Genomic DNA, 20,029 nt, shown 5'->3' with positions numbered 1-20,029 from the left:
ATATATGTAAGTCCGTAACTAAACTAATAAAGCCGTGTTATTTTTAATAATGTCGGATCAGTCTAAGGAAAACATTTCTCTTATTCCTTTGATTAAAATGTTAGTGAATGATACGATTTTCTACAACATATTTCTTTGAATAGAGCGGTCGTTCAATCTGTTATAACTAACTGAATGACCACGAATGTCCGTGCCAATATTCACGGAAGAATTGTCTTACCACATTGTGTATTTTTAATATCGTAAATATGCCTGTTTGTTACATGACATACCATATCATGTTAGCAATGACTTAAGGCCAGATTTTATAAGTGATAATCGTTCTTATGTGTATGTCCAATACGTGTCAGGATGGCGTGTTACGAATTTCAATCGTTCAAAATTTCCCACCTGAGTGAACGCCATTTTGTAGGTCATTAAATTGGCTAATCAACAAACCGTACTGATCCGGACCGAAAATAGAAAATAGAATTCTTTGTTTAGAAGATTCCGGACCGCCCCTTTTTGTTGATGATCTAGAAAATGGCGATCGCTCAGGTGGGAAGCTTTGAACGATTGCAATTCGAGGACTGTGATGTGCCATAGTAGATTTATGCTGTCAGCACCTCAAAACTCTCCGATACCACGGAATAAGACTAAGTCCGTGCCGATACCAAACGATTTCGGACAGTTTTACATTTTCATATACATAGTAATTAGTGCGCTCTGATCCCAAACCAGACATCTACATGTATCTGTTCAACTGTCTTAGTCTGATGTCAGAGGCGGAGGAAACTCAGAACTGATAGCATGGTATACAGAACATTGGTATTTATCTAAAACCTGTCCCGATTTGGGTACAGTGACGTTAGTATTGTGTGTTGCGAAATAAAACCTGGTTATGTTTTCTTAGAAACGTATATTATACGTCTCTGGTGATCTGATTCAGTAAATTTCATATATTAATTTTATTTTTAATTTAACTATTTTTTAAACACCTACAGTTCCACTAGGATATATTTTTTACGGAGTATTGCTTTGAGATGAAGTTCAAGATCCGTCGATACGGAGCAAACCACTGACTACAATATGTAAACCTGATTGAATATGGCTTCATAAACGACAGAATACTTAAATAAACAGGCGAATAGGTCCACCTGAGTGACAAAAAATACGTATAGCTATGTATGATTATACCAAGATATCTGAAATTTCTGTTTCAGGTTTTGCTTATATCAAGTAAACATAATTCTCGTCTACTGTATACATTCCTGTTGAGTTTTAAAATAACGATTTAATGCCCGGTAGCGAAACGTAGTGTGGAGCTTATCGACTGCGCTTACTGACATTACCCTCAACTAATTAAGCCCTGGTCCGTTTTTCTCATCGCTTTTTACGTGACATCTGTCCTGATGTCATACCCAAACCCCTAACCCTCATCCACCCCGCTCCACGCGACATTTACAAAAGATTAATCCAAACTGACTCCTTATTTTCTGTACACAAGCCCTTTGTCATGGCATGATTTTTTGTATTTTATTTAGAAAGGTTGCTGACATTCTAGTCATTTCGACCGGTGGAAACCAGTTTAAAATACGTTCCTCTTTTTCGTTCTTTTTACATTTTTGAAGTTGATGTAAGTGTTATTCAGATTCAAATTTAATGATAACATATGTTATCTATTGTACACTTAGGCTGAATAATGTCTTAACGTTAATTTACCCATGTTAGCGTCGTTAATGATAATCTACCTATTACGTTTAGAGTAAACATGGCTCTACTTTACACAAACCAAAAAAAAATGAAAATAAGATAAGACCAAATATTTTATCTGGTTATTGCATTCCTTATTGAACAAATATGAAACGTTAATAGCGTGATGAACGCAATCCGTAGCTGAGACAGTTAACTAAATGACTTGTTTGGCAATCCAAGGTTTGAAAGTTTGAGCCCGTGTCACAGAGAATATATTTTTACTTTTAAAATATCAATTCGAATTTGGAGTTACATGTTTAGAACTTTATTAAAATTTTAAAGTGGAGATTAGAAAAAAAGGAGTCAGTCTGGATTAGTCTTTTTAAGAAAAAAACAACAATCAACAATGCTCTGCGTTGCTGTATAATATTCAAAGGAAATGATATTTTAGACACGGAGTTATCAAAAACACGTATACGCGTGTATTTGTGAATGGGGCAACCTGCAATAGGTGCTCAGCGTACCTTACACGCAAATTTTTTGGTGAATCAGACTTTGATTTGTTTATGCACGGACTTAGATCTAATAATATATTTTCATTTATTATATATTCAACCTTTTACAAACAGTTAACGGTATTTCTTGATAAAAAAAAATCGCTGAGAAAATTATTATTATTAAAGTAAACTATGTATATAAATAAAACAATTAAACCATCGATAGCTTTCAATCCTTTCATGGATAAGAGGAGCAATGTAGACTTATAACTCCGCATTTCCCAAAATTTTCTAAGCCCTTTTTCCATTTCTTTTCTCAGTCTAAATTTCTATTGTCATTTTTTTGTTAGAAAACTCTGTAAAATACACATGGAACAATCAGCCTCTGTTTACTGTCCGTATACTAATTCGTGCAAACCCCGGAAACTTATTTTAAAGTACACAGGTAAGTAAACTAATGACGATAGGTGTATGTGCACTTGTATGGCTTCCCTGTCAGGCAAGACAAAAGAAGTAGACGGTCGTATTACAGGTAATGCCGACGGCGAGGGTGTCACACACCTGGTATACACAACCGAATTATCACCACTCGCAACCTAAATCAATCAGGCTGAACGTAATGACAATTTTTTGTGTGTGTCAGATTTCAGATTTTATTTCCAACACTCAGACACATGGAAATATGTAACATGAGGTACATGTATATGAATTCATATATTAAATTTTGACAGGATGGACAGGTGCATGCATGTTAAAAACAAAATTGTATTGACACTCAGACACATAATAAGTGTTACATGAGGAAATAACGTTGCAGATATGGAAAATGAAGTACAATAAACATATTTGTATACACATGTATAACTGAGAGAATGAACAGTTCAATTGTGGGGGTTTTTCTGTTCCTAGAACAAAAATGTTTATAAAATAGTATCACAATAATTCCAATTCAAACAAGTATAATATCATTTCAAAACTAGGCTACTGACAAAACTGACATACACACATTACAGAGAGAGAGAATCAGTTTGAATTTACGATATATTAAACAACATGGTCAAATAATGTTTTGTTCTCAATTTCGTTTAGAGTTTCTAATCCACATAAAATTATTTTGACAAGAACATTTGGCATGAGCTCTACAATAAGGTTGGAATTGTCACTTGGAGCGAATATATGACAAACAACACGGAGCATATTGGAACGAATTCGGTTATATTTTGGACAAAGTAAAAAGAAATGAATTTCATCTTCGGAGGAGTTCGCGCAGAAGTCACAAAATTTGTTATTAGTTAAATGATAAGAGTATCTATGTTTGTTTAAAGCACTTAGTCCCATTCTTATTCTAGAGTGATTGATTTTTCCTTTCCCATGTCCATATGCATATAAAGAGTTTGTTTGTGGAGTGGATAGATTTGACAGTGCTAGAGAGGAAGACGTTAGTGAAGAGCTATTTCTCAATGCTTCAGGTAGATTGTTCCAGTCTCATCCTCTTTGCTCATACATCTATGTAGTAATAAGCGTTCAACCAACTTTTGTTTGTGCACAGATCCAGTTAATACTTACGAGACCTATATATTTGTCTCCGCTCTACAGTTCTTACCAATTTCACTTAAATCTGAAAACCGGTTAAAGCACAAATTAACATCATTTTATAGATTATAGCTATTTATGTATTAACATGTATTTGGATTTTGTTAACTTGTTGTAATTCATTGGTCGTCATGTCAAATGTTTGAATGATTGCATCGTATTAATTATGAGCACTTGCTGGACACATGAGTGCGTCTGAATGATCTAATAAAATAATAAAAATATTTTAAAAAAATAATCATGTATCATTAAATAAGGCTCGTTATATACCATCTTCCAGTGTCGATCTATCAATGACGTAGAAAGCCAGTATTACTCTGGTATTACGAACATTAGAGGCCTGACCAACAAGTTTTTAGTATTTGAAATGTGACATTTTCGAGTACGAATCCTTGCTGGATCCATACTTACCAACTCTCCCTTTTTAGGAGGGAGACACCCGATTTCGGACCCTTAAATTGAGCATGGATTCCTATATTATAAGATCTCATGATTTCATCTGAAAGAACAACTCAAAACATGTCATTTAAAACTTGTTGTTTTTTGTCTTTATGGGGTATATACAAACATTTTATTTATATTTTAATTTTGAGCACGCAGGATATCCCCCATGGAAAAAAAACCTTAGCAAATCAGAACGACAGAAATGTGTAGGGAATAAAATATGTATTTTTTAAATGAACAAATTACAACGCATTTTAAGTTAATTTTACTCAGCTGTTTGGTTGAAAAGATTTTGGGTATGCATCATTTAATACCATTAACCCAACGTGGATATTTGCTGATGTGTGAAAAGCCCCGCCTAAAAGTTCGACCAATGAAACACTCAGTGGGCGTAAACCAGAGTGACGCGTACGCAATATGATTGGCAATGTGAATAAAGGGTCACTGTGACGTGCTGTTACCGTAGGAGAGATTAGCATTTTTGACCCCTCGACGAGCTGTGAAACATCTACCTGAAACAACGGGGACGCCCACGAGCAACAAAATGACAACTCTAACCCGAATGAAAAGAAAACACACATCAGAATCTGGTAAGTGGAGCACGAAATTAGTTCATGATTACATCATTTACATGTTTCCCCATAACAGACACAAAGCGCCTAGCCAACTTCTTTACCTCGAACCTTTGTTGGGTCACTTTGTTTAATATCTTTAATATCATAAATCGCTGGTGTAACTTTTCAGATGCTGCCCAAGATTATATAGTTGAACCACATACATCTTTTGTTCATGAACGTATTTAGACCGTATTCATCTTATCAATTTAAGTGTTAAGAAAAAAATATTTACATTAACCAGATACGTATATACTACTGGCTGTATATGTCTCTGCACTAAAATGAAGGAATAACTATCATTCAGATATTTGGTAAAAAGAGCAAACTTCAAATATATATTTTTAACTCAGTCGATGTCGTCAACCGCAAACTAGTCATTAAATGCATGGAATTATAATAGGTTATCCAAGTCAGCTTTCGACACCTGTCGTATTTGAGCACCATAGCGTGACGGTCTGTGCCCCGCACGTTTGTGTAACGTCCACTTTAATACCTAGAACCTCTCTCTTTGACCTATGACCTTCATATCATTTCGCCCTAGTACGCATTAGGTTGTTTCGCCCTAATATGAATATTTATTTTTTAAGAATCCGAAAAATAACTCGCTCAGAGACATATAAAGCCGTCTCTGGTTCGCTCAATTATAACCTTGACCAATTATTTGTATGATGAATAGAATTTTTGACCTTAATTCTACTAACTCTCGTAACTCTGCTTACAATTTGAGATACACTCGTAACTCTACTTACAATTTGAGATACACTCATAACTCTACTTACAATTTGAGATACACTCGTAACTCTACTTACAATTTGAGATATACTCGTAACTCTACTTACAATTTGATATACACTCAACCTGTGTAACATCCAAAGCAAAAATCAGGGAAGATACACTTGTAACGCGTTCTTTAATTTTTCCGGCCAAATTTGGACGTGTAGGACGGTGACGGGTCCGGTAACATAGTCTCACTGGATGCCCATAATTCGAATCCCGGTCTTACTCGATTACATATTTCCCTTTAAACTCATGAGATGAGCCATATAAGCAACTTAATACAAAAATACCGGGAGAACCGTTGGTCCATTAGGCAAGTGTATTCTTTCCATAAAGTTTTCTTTTCCAAAGTGTTTTGTCAAAACTATGTCAATGTCTGTTAAACAATTTTAAAGTCATACAGAAATTTTATTTGATCTTGCAAAACTTAAATCAGATGAACCTGTTCTTGATCTTGTGTAGAACATACACATGCAAATTCACTTGTATAAACAGGTATTTTATAGATCTACACAAAAATGAATAATGTTAAATAATAACAAATTTCATATCATAAAAGATCGTCTTTGCGACATATCCAGACAAGAAAGTTTCGAGAGAAAAAAACTCCAAAAGAAGCATTGTATCGATATGTGTGTAATTTTCGTCACCAGTATTATCTATCAAAACCTGCTTAAATTATTTAAAACAAATATATAAAACTCGAATGTCTGCACATAGGTTAATTATTGTGTGGCAGATATAACAGAACTGAAAGACCACGGAATTGGATAAGACCACGGAATTAGATTAGATTGTTATCTAAGTCCGTGGAAAGACGAAACAGATTGTGCACATACTGTAACCTGAAAGTCGAGGCTAAGTTCCATTTCATTTTGGACTGTCCTTGTTATATTGCTATAAGGTTTAAATTCATTAAGAAATATTATGTAAGACCACGGACCTAGATAACTAATCTGATTCATCGGTAAGACATACAAGCATGTAAAAATTAATTCAACCAATTAAATTTATAAATAAAAACAACACCATGCAGTACGTAATCAAATAAATCCTTTAATGTATTTATTTAAATATAATTTCTACTTATAAATGTATAAATCCCATGTATTTAACATATAGACACATAGTAGTGCCGAACTTAACTTGGGTAAAATAGGCCTGGCCGATATTACCTTGGGCCGATATAACCAAATACCACCCAAATTAGACAAACGAAAATGCCTGCCTGTTCATTATATAAAATCTAGTCGTTCCTTCTCAAACCTTTTCATGCATCGTGTATCTGTTACTGCACATGTGTTCAAGAGCCTACTTGACCCAGATGTGTTTTGGCGTATGACACCACGTGCCGGATATTCCCGAGGAACCAGCATGCAGGTTCGGTAGTGTAGCGAAAGAGACACCGAATCGGTCCAAAATGTTAACGGGATATTATAGCGTAGCATAACCGTAGTGTAAGTTATGAAAACAAACGTTGCATTCACATATACATCGCAAAGGGTGGTGGGGGAATTTTCCGTACATTGTGCAATAAGTGTTATAGCAGTCAAGCGTAACGTGATATGTAGGTTATGTCTTTTAGGAAATTGTAGCGAACCCCTGGCCTGTGATCTTGCTGTCAAACTTGTCCGGCCGCAGACATATACATATCATCGCGAATTTTAAGTTATAAATGACGCAATGGAAATGGTCTCGTCGTCAGCAGCTAGGTCTAAACACAGGGATTCGTTGTATGCATTTTTGACTTCGTGTGTAATATGAAACGAAGCAATGCGTTGTACATGTTTTTTTCAAACTCTGTGTATGTGGTGCCTTGACCTGATGTCGTTTCTTTCGTAAGCACTTTCGTTTGCGGTGGTGTAATGTGTTTTAAAAGGTAAATTAACAACCTAAACAGACAATTTAGTGTTTATTAATTATTTCTTTGTTTTCTAAAAAGTGGGGGAACTGAGAACACCCCATTAGCAGTTAGTTAAACATCATGTAGATAAGTTATGCTTAAGAGGTTATTTTTTGTTCAGTCTGAAGTGTTGCCTTGCATACATTTTGTATATGTATTTCTAAAATACCTAGTCTCCCCTAACATACATACCTGTTTTCACATTTTATATAAATAACAACTTGATAATTAAGTCTGTTTCAAAATGATGTACGGTGTTATTTATTAACAGGTTGGGGAAAACCGCTAATTTGCGTATAATACGCAAATTCGCCTATTATACGCCAATAGGGGTATGGATTTGTTTCTAAAAATAGCCAAAATCGCTTGAATCATACATTTTTCAAATTGTTTGTCCATGTCGCATTTATTAAGTCATGAAACATAATACAAATGCAAAAATAAACTTTATTTACATGTCGGAAAGTACCAAAAATGGATGCAATACTTCCGGTAAAGTTACATCAAGTTTCTAAGTAGCAAACGCTTTCAGTAAACATTTTTTAGCAAAATATTATTTACCTTGACATAAATTAATGTGATTTTTAATAACATCTTGCAAAAGTTACTGTTAAAGCGATTTGGGTTATTTCAGTAACAAATCCATATTCCAATTGCCGTATAATAGGCGAGTTTGCGTATTATACGAAGGTTGCGGTTTTCCCTCACCTGATTAACAGATATCGTTATTGTAAAATAACATTTACTTCAATAAATAAAATATTCAATTATTTTTGTAAACAAAAAAAATCATTTAAAATACAAAGAAATCAAAACAATTATGAATTTTACCATTCTAAATTATATCATCACTGTTCAAGATACTGCCTGCATGTAATTCCAATATCCCATTATTTAATTATTGAGGATCAGATTTCCTTTAAGTTTATTTACTTCAACTTCATGTATTCTATCTGAAAACCACAAAAAATATTTCTGGGGTAGGGATATTTAGGGTGGGGCAGGGCGCTTCACTTAACCATAATGGTGAAATGAAGGGTTTTAGCATATTTTTTTTTACTATTTGACTTTTTTAAACCAATTCTGGTTTAGTTTACATCAGTTTGATGTCCTGAATATGAAAATGAAATTAGGTCTGGGGTATAGATAATTAGGAACCGCGGTTCATTTCACAATGGCCTTCATATTACATACTACACCGGTTTATTAGTATAAGATATTGCAGTTTTTGTTTTCATTCAATTGTTGTCATTGCAGAATGTTGATTTCAAAATAATTGTGAATATAGTTTCGGATTTGTTTGATTTTATCTTAATTTCAATGTAATTGTTAAGTAAAGTCTGCTCCTTTATTCTGATATCTCAACTGTTAGCTCCAGTTTCCTCTGGACAATTTATACCAGACATCTATATGTCAAAATATCTAAGTCTGGTGTCCAGCTAAAAAAGGTTAAACCCAGGGATTTTATCCTTATTTAGTCTGGAGTATCCTTGGGCTGAGGGGACTCAATTTTGTATAAATGGTAGGCAGGACCTCCATAGCCCTTGGGTGATGCTTTTTTTTGAAGTTTGTTCTCGCTATATTTCAAGTACTGGATGGATCTTTCTAAAATTTCTTATGTACTTACAGCCCCTGCCATGGAGTGCTATATTTTTAAATTTGCGGCAGTATTTCATGATAATACTGTTGCAAATTGAGTTTTACTGGCAACACAGCCAGAACGGAGCCAGTAAAAAGTATATTTGTAATCACAATATACTGTGTCAAATTTCAAATACCAGTAGGGTTATCCCCATTCTAATTCATATCAACCAAAACCACCGAAAGAAACAATGATTTTAAGATATTTTTGAGTATTTTCTTCAAACTCTGGGTATCTCTGCTGTGAATTGGTAATGTCAGAAATATTTAAAGTGAGACTGAATTATGTAGATCTTTCAGTGTACTGTTATTGTTCATGACATCAAGAATAATCAATTTCATGATGTGTCTGGGTCAGTTGGGGTCATTGACATCATTAACAATTGTCATCAGGGCTTCATATACCAATGATAAATTTGCGTACGGTATATCATGCAAATTATTTTTATTGACCAATCCAATGCCTTGTTACATCTCAAATGAAATGGAATAGACTATATTGTACACAATAAATTAAATTGTTAACATATAGTTCTACACCTGTTTATACTTTGATGGTGACTTGGTCAATGCAGTCCTGATTAACTCAGAGTCACAGTTAACATTTGGGTAGCCAGGATTTAGATATTACACGAATAACAAGAATAATTTTTCATTGAAATTAATTTATCATTGATTTCTTACAGGCAATATGGAACAGATGACCTCATATGTGCTAGTACTTTTTGACTATGACGGTTGCACATTGATAACAACACCAAGACACCTGGCAGGAGCTAGTTCAGAAGTGCTAGACATTGCTTCCAGAACCACCATGATGTACAAGGGAAAGCAACATGATGTTGAAATCTTGCAAATATCAGGTAAATAACTATATTTCAGCCAACTAATATCAGCTGCTGCACTGTTCAAATTGCTCTTTGTCTGTGGTCTGTCATTCTGTCCATCCTTACAAAATTATTATATAACTCAGGAGGAACTTGTAGGGGGGGGCGGGGGGATTTCTCAAAATTTACATATACATATATGTTCCCCATGAATTACACTGAATTTCACCTGAGGGACAGCTGATAAATTTTGCTTTGTTATTTAGACAATAATTTGCCAATTGAAACTAAAAAAGAAATGATGAGATGAGATAAAAAAAAATAATGGTTGAAAGATTGTATAGAAGGATAACATCTTTCTCATATGTCAAATTTAGGTTCCCCTTTTTAAACAAAGTATTGGTAAAAGAAACGTTATTTCAATAAAAAACATACATAGCGATATGAAGTTTTGATCAAAAGTTACCATCAGATGAGATCAATCTAACATGGACCCAAAGAAAATGGTATTTAAGTGGTACCAAGATCCCTCAAGGATCTCTTGCTTATTTCTGTGAGCTGGTATGGAATGAAGCTGTCACTTGCTATATACACTTAACCAGTGGACTTGTCTCAGATATTAAGTGAACATGTTTTAACAATATTAAATAGGTTGATCTAGTAAATTCTTACAATATTTAGCAAGTAAGGTTTAAAGATGGATCCTTCAAATTCATAACCAACATTTTTAGCTCACTTGCCAGACGGGCAAATGAGCTTAGACAAGTGAGCTTTTTCCATAGCACAGCGTCCGTCATCCATCTGTCCATTCGTTCATCAACTTCCCTTTAAACACTCATTTTGTATAAACTGTGGGTGTGGTCCCTCCTTGGTGGCATAGTGGTTAGGCCCAAAGGGGAAATAGGGGTAAAACCTTTAAAATCCTTCTTTTACCATAGGGATTTTATCCTTATTATGTCTGGAGCATACTTTGTCAAAGGGGACTCTATTTTTTGTAAACAGTGGGTGTGGTCCCCCTAGGGGCAGAGGATAGGGGCCCAATAAGGGAAAAAGACGTAAAACTGTTAAAATCCTTCTTCCAGCATAGAGTAGGGATCAAGGGATATTATCCTTATTAAGTCTGAAGTATCCTGGGGCCAAGGGAACTCACTGTTTTATAAACAGAGGGTGTGGCCCCCCTAGGGGCAGAGGAGTGGGACCCATAGAGGGAAAACAGAGGTAAACCTTTAATATCCTTCTTCTACCATAGGGATTAAATCCCAATTAGGTCCGGGGCATCCTTAGGCCAGGGGCACTCTATTTTGTATGAACAGTATGTGTGGCCCCACCAGGGACAGGAGAGGGTCCCAAAATCTTTAAACCCTTAATCCTTCTTAGGGAAGGGATACAAATGATGTTATCCCTATTTAGTCTGGAGCATCCTTGGGCCAATGGTTCTCAATTTTGTATAAATGGTGGGTGTGCCCCCCAACCCCCCNTGTTAAATAGATTAAAATCTTAAAAATCCTTCTTCTACCAAAGGGATTTATCCTAATTTAGTCTCCATCAAGTAGTGCCTGTTATTATTAGAGTGTATTAACTAAAACAAGATGGCGACTAGGCCACCATTTTGGATTTTGACATTTGAAGTTTGTTCTCGCTATATCTCCAGAAATAATGGATTGATCTTTCTGAAATACAGTACCTACCTATATCTTAACCTCATATGAAGCTCAGTTCTTCAAACATATGCAGGTGAGCGATTCAGGCCTTCTGGGGCTCTGGTTATAAACCAGATTTAACGCACCATCATCAAATGGTTATCATTTTTTATCGGTTAGTGCTGGTGAAATCTATTTCAAAATTCGTATGGAAAATTACCCTTGGTCCTTTAAGTTGTGAATGTTAACTTTTGTAACATTGGACAAACAAAATGGCTGACTGGTTGGAATTTAGGACTTTGACAGTTAATGTTTGTAAAGATTCCAACAAATTACATGATACTGGGTGGTAGTATCTTTAAGGAATATGTGCAAAGGGGTAAATGATCATCTTTTGTTGATTTGATGGTAGTGGCCAAGATCATTATAGAATATCTTATTAGGATAAAGAGCAACATCATTCTTCGTTTGATGAATCATTGAAATGTTTTCTACAAAAGTGTTTTATATAAAGGACATCTTGGTATTTACAAAATTATATTCTTTTACAATTTCATTGTTTTTGATTGAATTAGAAATCCAATAATCACTGTGATATACCTTGGAACCTGAACACGTTGATTGCCAATCTTACATTTTACCCCTGTTACTTTCTTTGTTACCGTATAAATGCACATCATTGTACCGCGAATATATGTATATAATCAAGAAATTGTTGTGTTTGGTTTACCCTATATTTAGCTAATATGGAAATTAGTCTCAAGTTGAAAAAAGAAATGTTGAAATGGAAGTACTTTTTGAAACAATTTTGAAAACCTACACATGAACAAACTTTTTAATGTTCATTATGACCATTTGACTGTAACCAACATACAGAACATACAGTTAATGAAGATTTTAGACAAGTTTAAGAAAATTCTGATTATGTACCTGGCAGGAAAACATTGCGTTGTAGAATCAAATGTCCACTCATTATTGTTGTCTGGTCAGATATGACATTATTGTTATTTGGCTGTTACATACAAGAAGAAGTAAAACTTTTTGTTGGAATGAAATTCACATACCAAATTGTTGACATCATGTGTTTTATTTTTTCTTTATGATTAAGCACACAGAATGCTTTAGATATATGACTTAATTGTTGCCATTTTTTGTAGATTCATTTGAAAGTCTTGATGCATTTGAAGATGAATGGACAGACTCTCACAGATCTTTAGAGCTGACCCAAGAGAAACAGCGAAGGAATAGCAGGAAAGGCAACAAGTATGGTGGCTTCCTTGACATTTGGCCGGCAGATCCACAGGTATGTAATGCTTAAATCAACAGCTCCATAATATGTCACAAGTCATGTCCTTATTTAACCCTCACATTTAAGCCAGTGGGAGGGAGGAAAACATGTATTTATAAAGAGTTCACTAAAATGAGAAAAGATGTCTCAAATTGATAAAGGTAGTCAATATTATTAAACTTTGTTTTCATCGATTTAAAGGACGCACTTTTTAAACTTAACTAACCAGTCAAAAACTTAGAAAGAGTTATGACCCCAAAGATACTGAATTCCCCTTTGGGATGGGGGAAGAAATTTACGAAAGGAAAACTAAACTAAACAGTATTTTCAAATATCTTTTTCTCCAGATTCACGCTATAATCAAATTCTCTCAATGGATCTCAAGATCATAGGGGGCCTTCATCTAATATGTAGATTTCAGAACCCAGAAGTGGTCCATTCTCCCTTTGGACTCTCAGTAACATTAGTTTAGTTAGAGGAAATAACACTGAATTTGGATATATGGTGTCCCTTGTCAGACTGCAAAAATTCAAAATTGCCACTTTTGTCCTCTAATTGGCTGAGACAACAATTAAAATTTGAATTTTAGAGCAGAGTTTGCTTTTTGATACTTTATGAGAATGATACATTATAGGAGGCTCACTTTTTAAAATTCAAATTGCCTGTTGTCCGTGGTCCATCTCTAAACAATTCTTGTTATTGCTATTTCTCAGAAAGTACTGGAGGGTGATCTTTCTCAAATTTGATATGTAGGTTCCACTTGTTCCCTTAAGTTGCGCATGAACAAAATTGCTAACAGACAGCCAATTTAGATTTTGACACTAAATGCTCTATTTCTCAGTAAGTACTTGAGGGATCCTTCTTTGATATGCTGGTTCCCCTTAGTCTTTCATTGAGCATGTTTTGTTTTAACATGGCTCAGGCAAACAAAATGGCTCTGGGACCTTTTGTTTAATAAATGAATGAAATTTGTGGTGTCAAAGTGGCAGATATGGCCTCTAACTGGTTGCTATAATGAGAACTTCAATGGATGAGCATGGGAATAAGTATTCCTTCTGATTACAGTTCTATATATTATGTTTTTGCACATATTACACTAGAACCCTCCAATAGCTTAAACAGATATACATACCTAGTGAGAGGGATAGAGAATCTCACCGCAGAAATAGGTGACCAATGCCCATTATGATGCTTCATTTGAAAAAACTTTTATGACTGATTCTTTAAGTTATATATTTATACTTTACAGGACACTGAGGAGAATTCAACAGAGGCGCTAGACATCTGTACTAGACAATCAATAACGACCAACAAAAGACCGAAGAAAAAGCAGGTGCGTTTTAAATTTGCTCAGAATTATTCTTATAAATATAGTTTTTATTATCAACAAATAAGACTTCTGCATTGAACAGAATTGTGTTTCCCTCCTTGAACAGCTGCATTGTTTGTATAGGAAAATTCAATCCAAATTGAAATGCAACATTGGGGCAAGGCCAAAAAACGGAACAAATAACCAAATTATACCAAAGTCTTCTCCTCTCCTGTAGAAGGAATGCCACCATCAGATATATATATGTATATTTACTCAAAATGACAAATAAGAGTATCTTTGTTAACTTTATTATGCTGTGTTCAATCATGAATTGTAGAAATTTACTAAGGCCATTTACTCTTGCCAGTTGTTATAAGGCTGAGCTGTAAGCAATATAATAGTGAATAAATTTACTTTCAGATTTATTTGTAAATATTGCATTAGGAATGTATCCACATTTTAAAATTATTATAGTAAATTATAACATTCTTTTTTTTAAGGCTTCTTCCAGAATAATTGCTGATAAAACAACTCTTCCAAAACAAACTCACATAGAGGTAAGATATGGAACTATGTAACAATAACTGAATATATGATTTCAGCTTTTAAAAGGGGTAAGGCATATGTTTTTGCAAAAGAATTAATTTTTGTTACCAATGCCCGTATGTCCAAGGTCAATGTCATATTGAGGTCAAATTGATTGTCTATGTCTTACTTACTTATCAGATGAGATATTACCTCAATGAAATTTAAGGGCTATATGTAGGATTTTAAAGGTATTGTTCAGCAATCTACAATTGGGTCCATACATCAAAGGTTATGGTCAAATTGGTCATATGCATTCTCTGTGCCATAACTTTGACTCACTTAGGATAGCTCAATGAAATTGTAGAAAATAATATAGAATAGAAAGATGGAGTGTCACATACCAATTTTATGACATAACACTCAAGGTCAAGTTCACATTGAGGTAACTCTTTGTATTTATCACTTATTTTCTGAATTTCTTGTTTGGTTCAGTCAGGAATACAAGCTGCAGATCATTTTGAAAAACAATAAGTTCTGCTTAGGGATTGTACTAAAGCATCAGGAATGTTTTGACATANGTCCTTAGTTCATTTCAGTAATTGATTTTTTTATCCAGAGATTTTCTCCTACATTTTTATAGCGTGCCAGCTAACCACTCTTTGAATAATGCAGATCTTATTTCAATGTAAGAAAGTATATAACACTATATGGCATTCGACAGGTGCATATTGTTCTGCTCCGTACACTTGTTGTTTATCAGCATTGGTCAAGGTTAAAAACTTAAAAAGTCAAAGGTCAAAATTCTTTGCTGCATAATAAACAAGCAAGAAAAACTGAGCTTATTGAACTTTTGATCAAATCCCTTCATTTGGATTAAGTTTTAGTTATTCATAAAGAAAAAATACTTTGTAGTTTGTAACATGAACCCCTCTACAGATATTTTTTTTACTTATACCATGGTATGTAACATTGCCCTGCACTTGATTAGATATTAGCGGTTACTGGTTTAGGTTAAGGTCAGAGCTTTACATCTTTTGTACAGTAGCAAAAGCTGATGTATTAGACATATCATAAAATTAGGTGTTCATCACAGTTATACACATGGTTATAATTAGATGGTCAAGGTCAATGGTGACATATTACTGCTTTTTTAGGGCAAAAAAGCTTGTGAACCATAAATGTAAAAAGCTCATCAACAGGTTTAGTATATGGTAACATTGAATTCCCAATGGCAATAAAATAATATAACACAAAACCATTTATCAGGTGGTAAAGTGTTGTGAGTGAGGCATTTTTCTAAATTAACATATTTTTTTTCTCAGGGTACAAATGGGCGGAAAGCAACGGTTCATTTTGAGGGAGCAGAGGAAAGAGATCCTCAACATGCCTCACCATCACGACAGCCAAACTTTACAGAGGGTCTGTCACTGGATCAGATAGACATAGTGGAACTTCATGTTCAGCAACACCAACACAACTGCGCCATTGTTGCAACACAAACAGATCATGTGATACTGTTTGACACTGCAGAGGATTTTCGAAGAGAACTTATTCAGAGTGCAACGCCCAGGCTTTCAAAGAGTTCTCAATGCAAGCAATCAACCACATCAATCGGAACACAGACAGACATGGACAACAGTGGCGAAACTAATAAATTAATTCTGAATAAGCTGGAACACCTCATCAATCTCCAGAAAAGAAGGCTGTGTATGACTGAGAAAGATANCTGGTTAGATTTAGATGGTCAAGGTCAATGGTGACAATTTACTGCTTTTTTAGGGCAAAAAAGCTTGTGAACCATAAATGTAAAAAGCTCATCAACAAGTTTAGTATATGGTAACATTGAATTCCCAATGGCAATAAAACAATATAACACAAACCATTTATCAGGTGGTAAAGTGTTGTGAGTGAGGCATTTTTCTAAATTAACATTTTGTTTTCACAGGGTACAAATGGGCGGAAAGCAACGGTTCATTTTGAGGGAGCAGAGGAAAGAGATCCTCTACATGCCTCACCATCACGACAGCCAAACTTCACAGAGGGTCTGTCACTGGATCAGATAGACATAGTGGAACTTCATGTTCAGCAACACCAACACAACTGCGCCATTGTTGCAACACAGACAGATCATGTGATACTGTTTGACACTGCAGAGGATTTTCGAAGAGAACTTATTCAGAGTGCAACGCCCAGGCTTTCAAAGAGTTCTCAATGCAGGCAATCAACCACATCAATGGGAACACAGACAGACATGGACAACAGTGGCGAAACTAATAATTTAATTCTGAATAAGCTGGAACATCTCATCAATCTCCAGAAAAGAAGGCTGTGTATGACTGAGAAAGATACCGAAGGTACACCTCAGATTCAACAATTGTCAAGGCCAGTGTTGAGAAGGAGACTTGAATTGGATCCAACCTCGATCAATCCTCCCACAACACAACCTTCATCTCTGCATTCGACACATACACAGACACATTTACTGATTCCTTGTCCACTGATGCTCCAGCCTCTTCAACAAACACACCTACTTCTGCCTCTTCTTCAACTTCCAACAACACCTCAACATTGCCCAACGAGTCATTGATTTCCATTTATGACTTTACCTCCTCCTGCTCCACAAGTTCCAGTGTGTCAAGGCCTGCCAGTCCCACCCCGTCTTATTCTCATCAGGACCTGTTTTCATTCTTGGATTCTGATGTAGTAGTGCCTTGTTCAGGGCAGTCCATTTACAACTTTGAAATTAGACCATCAGACCAGCCTGTGATTTTTGACCTAGATACACAGACACCAGAACTATTAGTGGAAGATCTCAATGCAGAGACCTTATTCAACCTGAAAGACAACAGTTCTAATAAACTTTTTGCATGGACTTTGACGAAGAAACTCTTCACACCGCAGGAGTTTGTAGGTCGAAATTTTTATGGCAACAGAGGGAAACTTGGACTTTCTCCTAGGCGTAGACGGGCAATCATCTCAGCCATACAGCGCACCTGTGGAAGTGGAGAGGTGCGAAAAGCTGTGGATGCCATTAACTCCGGATTACGGAAACTCAACCGATAAACTATTTTTTGCAGAATGATCATATCAATGCAGTTCTTAATGACTTTGTATGAGAAACCCATACTTGCTGTGCCAAAGCAAGACATTATTGATACACATTGTGTTAAGGTTAAATTTAAAGTACTTGTTAGCTTGAAACTATTTTTCTGAAAATATCAATATTTGCCCAGTTTTAATTTCGCCACTTTCACATTGAATGACTATTTATATTGATGACTGTTACTCACTGTTATTAAACATTCATCCTAATTATTGAGGGGGAAAAGGCAAAAATTGAAATGCAGCAAATATTCCAAATATACAGAAGTTTAGCAATTTGTAATTGTAAATTGTTGTAGGTAAATTGATTGTTAATTGCAAGATAAGGTTAACTGTGTGTTATGTTGAGAACATGTATTGATTTGTTTTTTGTTATTTATTATAAAGTGTAGTGTGTTGATGAAATTCGTTCAAAATTAAAATAATATTTTAAGAACTTTGGCTTGTGGTTGATTGTTTGATACATCTTGATTTACTCACAATCTTGTTTGAAGATAACCATTTGAAATTATGTGGATTTTTGCAAAAGATGATTAGGTCATAGTTGTTGGCTTCTGCAGGAACATTATTTTCTTATACTGATTACCAGATATCTATATTTCAGTTTCAATTATTAAAAAATATCAGTTATGTAATGAAATCATGCCATTCAAGTTGACTTTGAAGGTCTTTAAAATGTATCGACCCAATTCACAATTACAAAGAAACTTTCAAAGGTACATATAGTATGAACTTTATATCAAAAGTTCAACCTTCACTTTTTATGACATAAAATGGAAGGGGCGGGGGGGGGGGGCATATAGTGCTGCCCTGTGATAAAGTAGGATGGGGGTATTCATGTCGGACATTTTTTATTTTGTTTGAAAATAGTCTCTTATCAGCCGAGACAATAAAGTCAACTTATTCTATGAGGTTGACTTTGTTGTTAATTTGTTAGAGTGATTCATAGGTGAGAAGTAAATTAAAATGTAAACTTTAGAATTTCCTAGACCAAGATGGCCACTGTGGCTTCTGATTGACTGCAACAATAATGTTTAAACTTGAAGCTGTAATTTATATCAAAATCGCTTAATTTTAGAATTCAAGGTGACCACTATACAGCCTCAGAAAGTTTACACCAATGGTTTTTGGTATTTCTGTGCCCAACATTTCCAAATTTTTTATATGTAAGATCACATTAAAAAAAATTCTAAGTATCTGTCAAAGGGGTGTTCTCATGACAGTAGGATATTGACGGACCGAATACTTTTGAATTTGTCAACACGGTCATATCCCAAATTTTTATCCAACTCTTGCATATGTATAATTACCCTAATGATGGACTTAACAAGCTATATATATATATATGGCAAACATCAAGATATATATCTGATTTTCAATTGAGGAATGGTTGCATTTAAGTGAACCCCGCAAACACCCTTGGAATGATTTATTTGAAGACTTTCTTTTGATACCAAATCTGGTCTAGAAATGATATTTAAGAAAAGTACATTTGTACATGTAACTGTAAGATGTAAACATATATACATGTCAAGTTCACTTCCTTTATATTAAAAAAATATATTCACCAATTATATATCACGTGTAAAACCACCAACTCTCCTCCTTTATTACTGGTTATGGACTGATAAATAGACAAAGACAGGTTTGAATCAAAAGTTTATTATCAATGATCAATCAGCAGTGGCATATTTTAGCATCAATCATAATATATGCCAGGATGAGTTTTCTCCACGAGCAGATCGTCACATTGCAAAACAAAAACATCACATTCCTTATCAGGCCAAGTAAAAATAAAAATGGATTGTAGTACAGTTACCCTATATACCCAAAACCAAGAAGCAGTGTTGAGGTCGAGATCACTTTCCTACATAAACTTTATAAAATAAAAGTAAAAGAAAATTTAGTAAGTATTCCTATAAGGCTGCCTACATGTACCTTATACTTTTCAGATATAACAGGAAATACTCTTTTATTTGGACTAAGGGCTATTCAAGTATTTTATTAATAATTCCACAGCAAGTCCCTCTATAAGCATTACCAGAAGAAATTGCAATCATAGGGATATAAATGCAGTTTGATCAGGATCATTTTAAAGCTTTCCTTCCTCAAATAATGTGACACAACCACTGGAAGCAAACATTTTGGTGACAATAGGCTGTTCCAGGAATCTTGTATGCACTAAC

The 20,029-nt window shown here is 34.8% G+C and overlaps 1 protein-coding gene across 1 annotated transcript; it reads left to right on the top strand.

The window, feature by feature from the left end:
* The first annotated feature begins 7,315 nt into the window (after nucleotides 1-7,315).
* Nucleotides 7,316-17,804, top strand: LOC110449025. The gene is made up of 8 exons (XM_021495597.1): nucleotides 7,316-7,481; nucleotides 9,833-10,009; nucleotides 12,771-12,916; nucleotides 14,151-14,234; nucleotides 14,714-14,770; nucleotides 16,064-16,490; nucleotides 16,895-17,095; nucleotides 17,251-17,804. The coding sequence occupies exons 2-8, from the start codon at nucleotides 9,838-9,840 to the stop codon at nucleotides 17,802-17,804; spliced, it is 1,641 nt and encodes a 546-aa protein (XP_021351272.1). The 5' UTR covers nucleotides 7,316-7,481; nucleotides 9,833-9,837.
* Nucleotides 17,805-20,029: the final 2,225 nt, after the last annotated feature.

Source organism: Mizuhopecten yessoensis, unplaced genomic scaffold (genome assembly GCF_002113885.1).
Source record: "Mizuhopecten yessoensis strain PY_sf001 unplaced genomic scaffold, ASM211388v2 scaffold4419, whole genome shotgun sequence".
NCBI classification, from domain to species: domain Eukaryota; kingdom Metazoa; phylum Mollusca; class Bivalvia; order Pectinida; family Pectinidae; genus Mizuhopecten; species Mizuhopecten yessoensis.
This window is presented reverse-complemented; position numbering and strand designations above follow the sequence as displayed.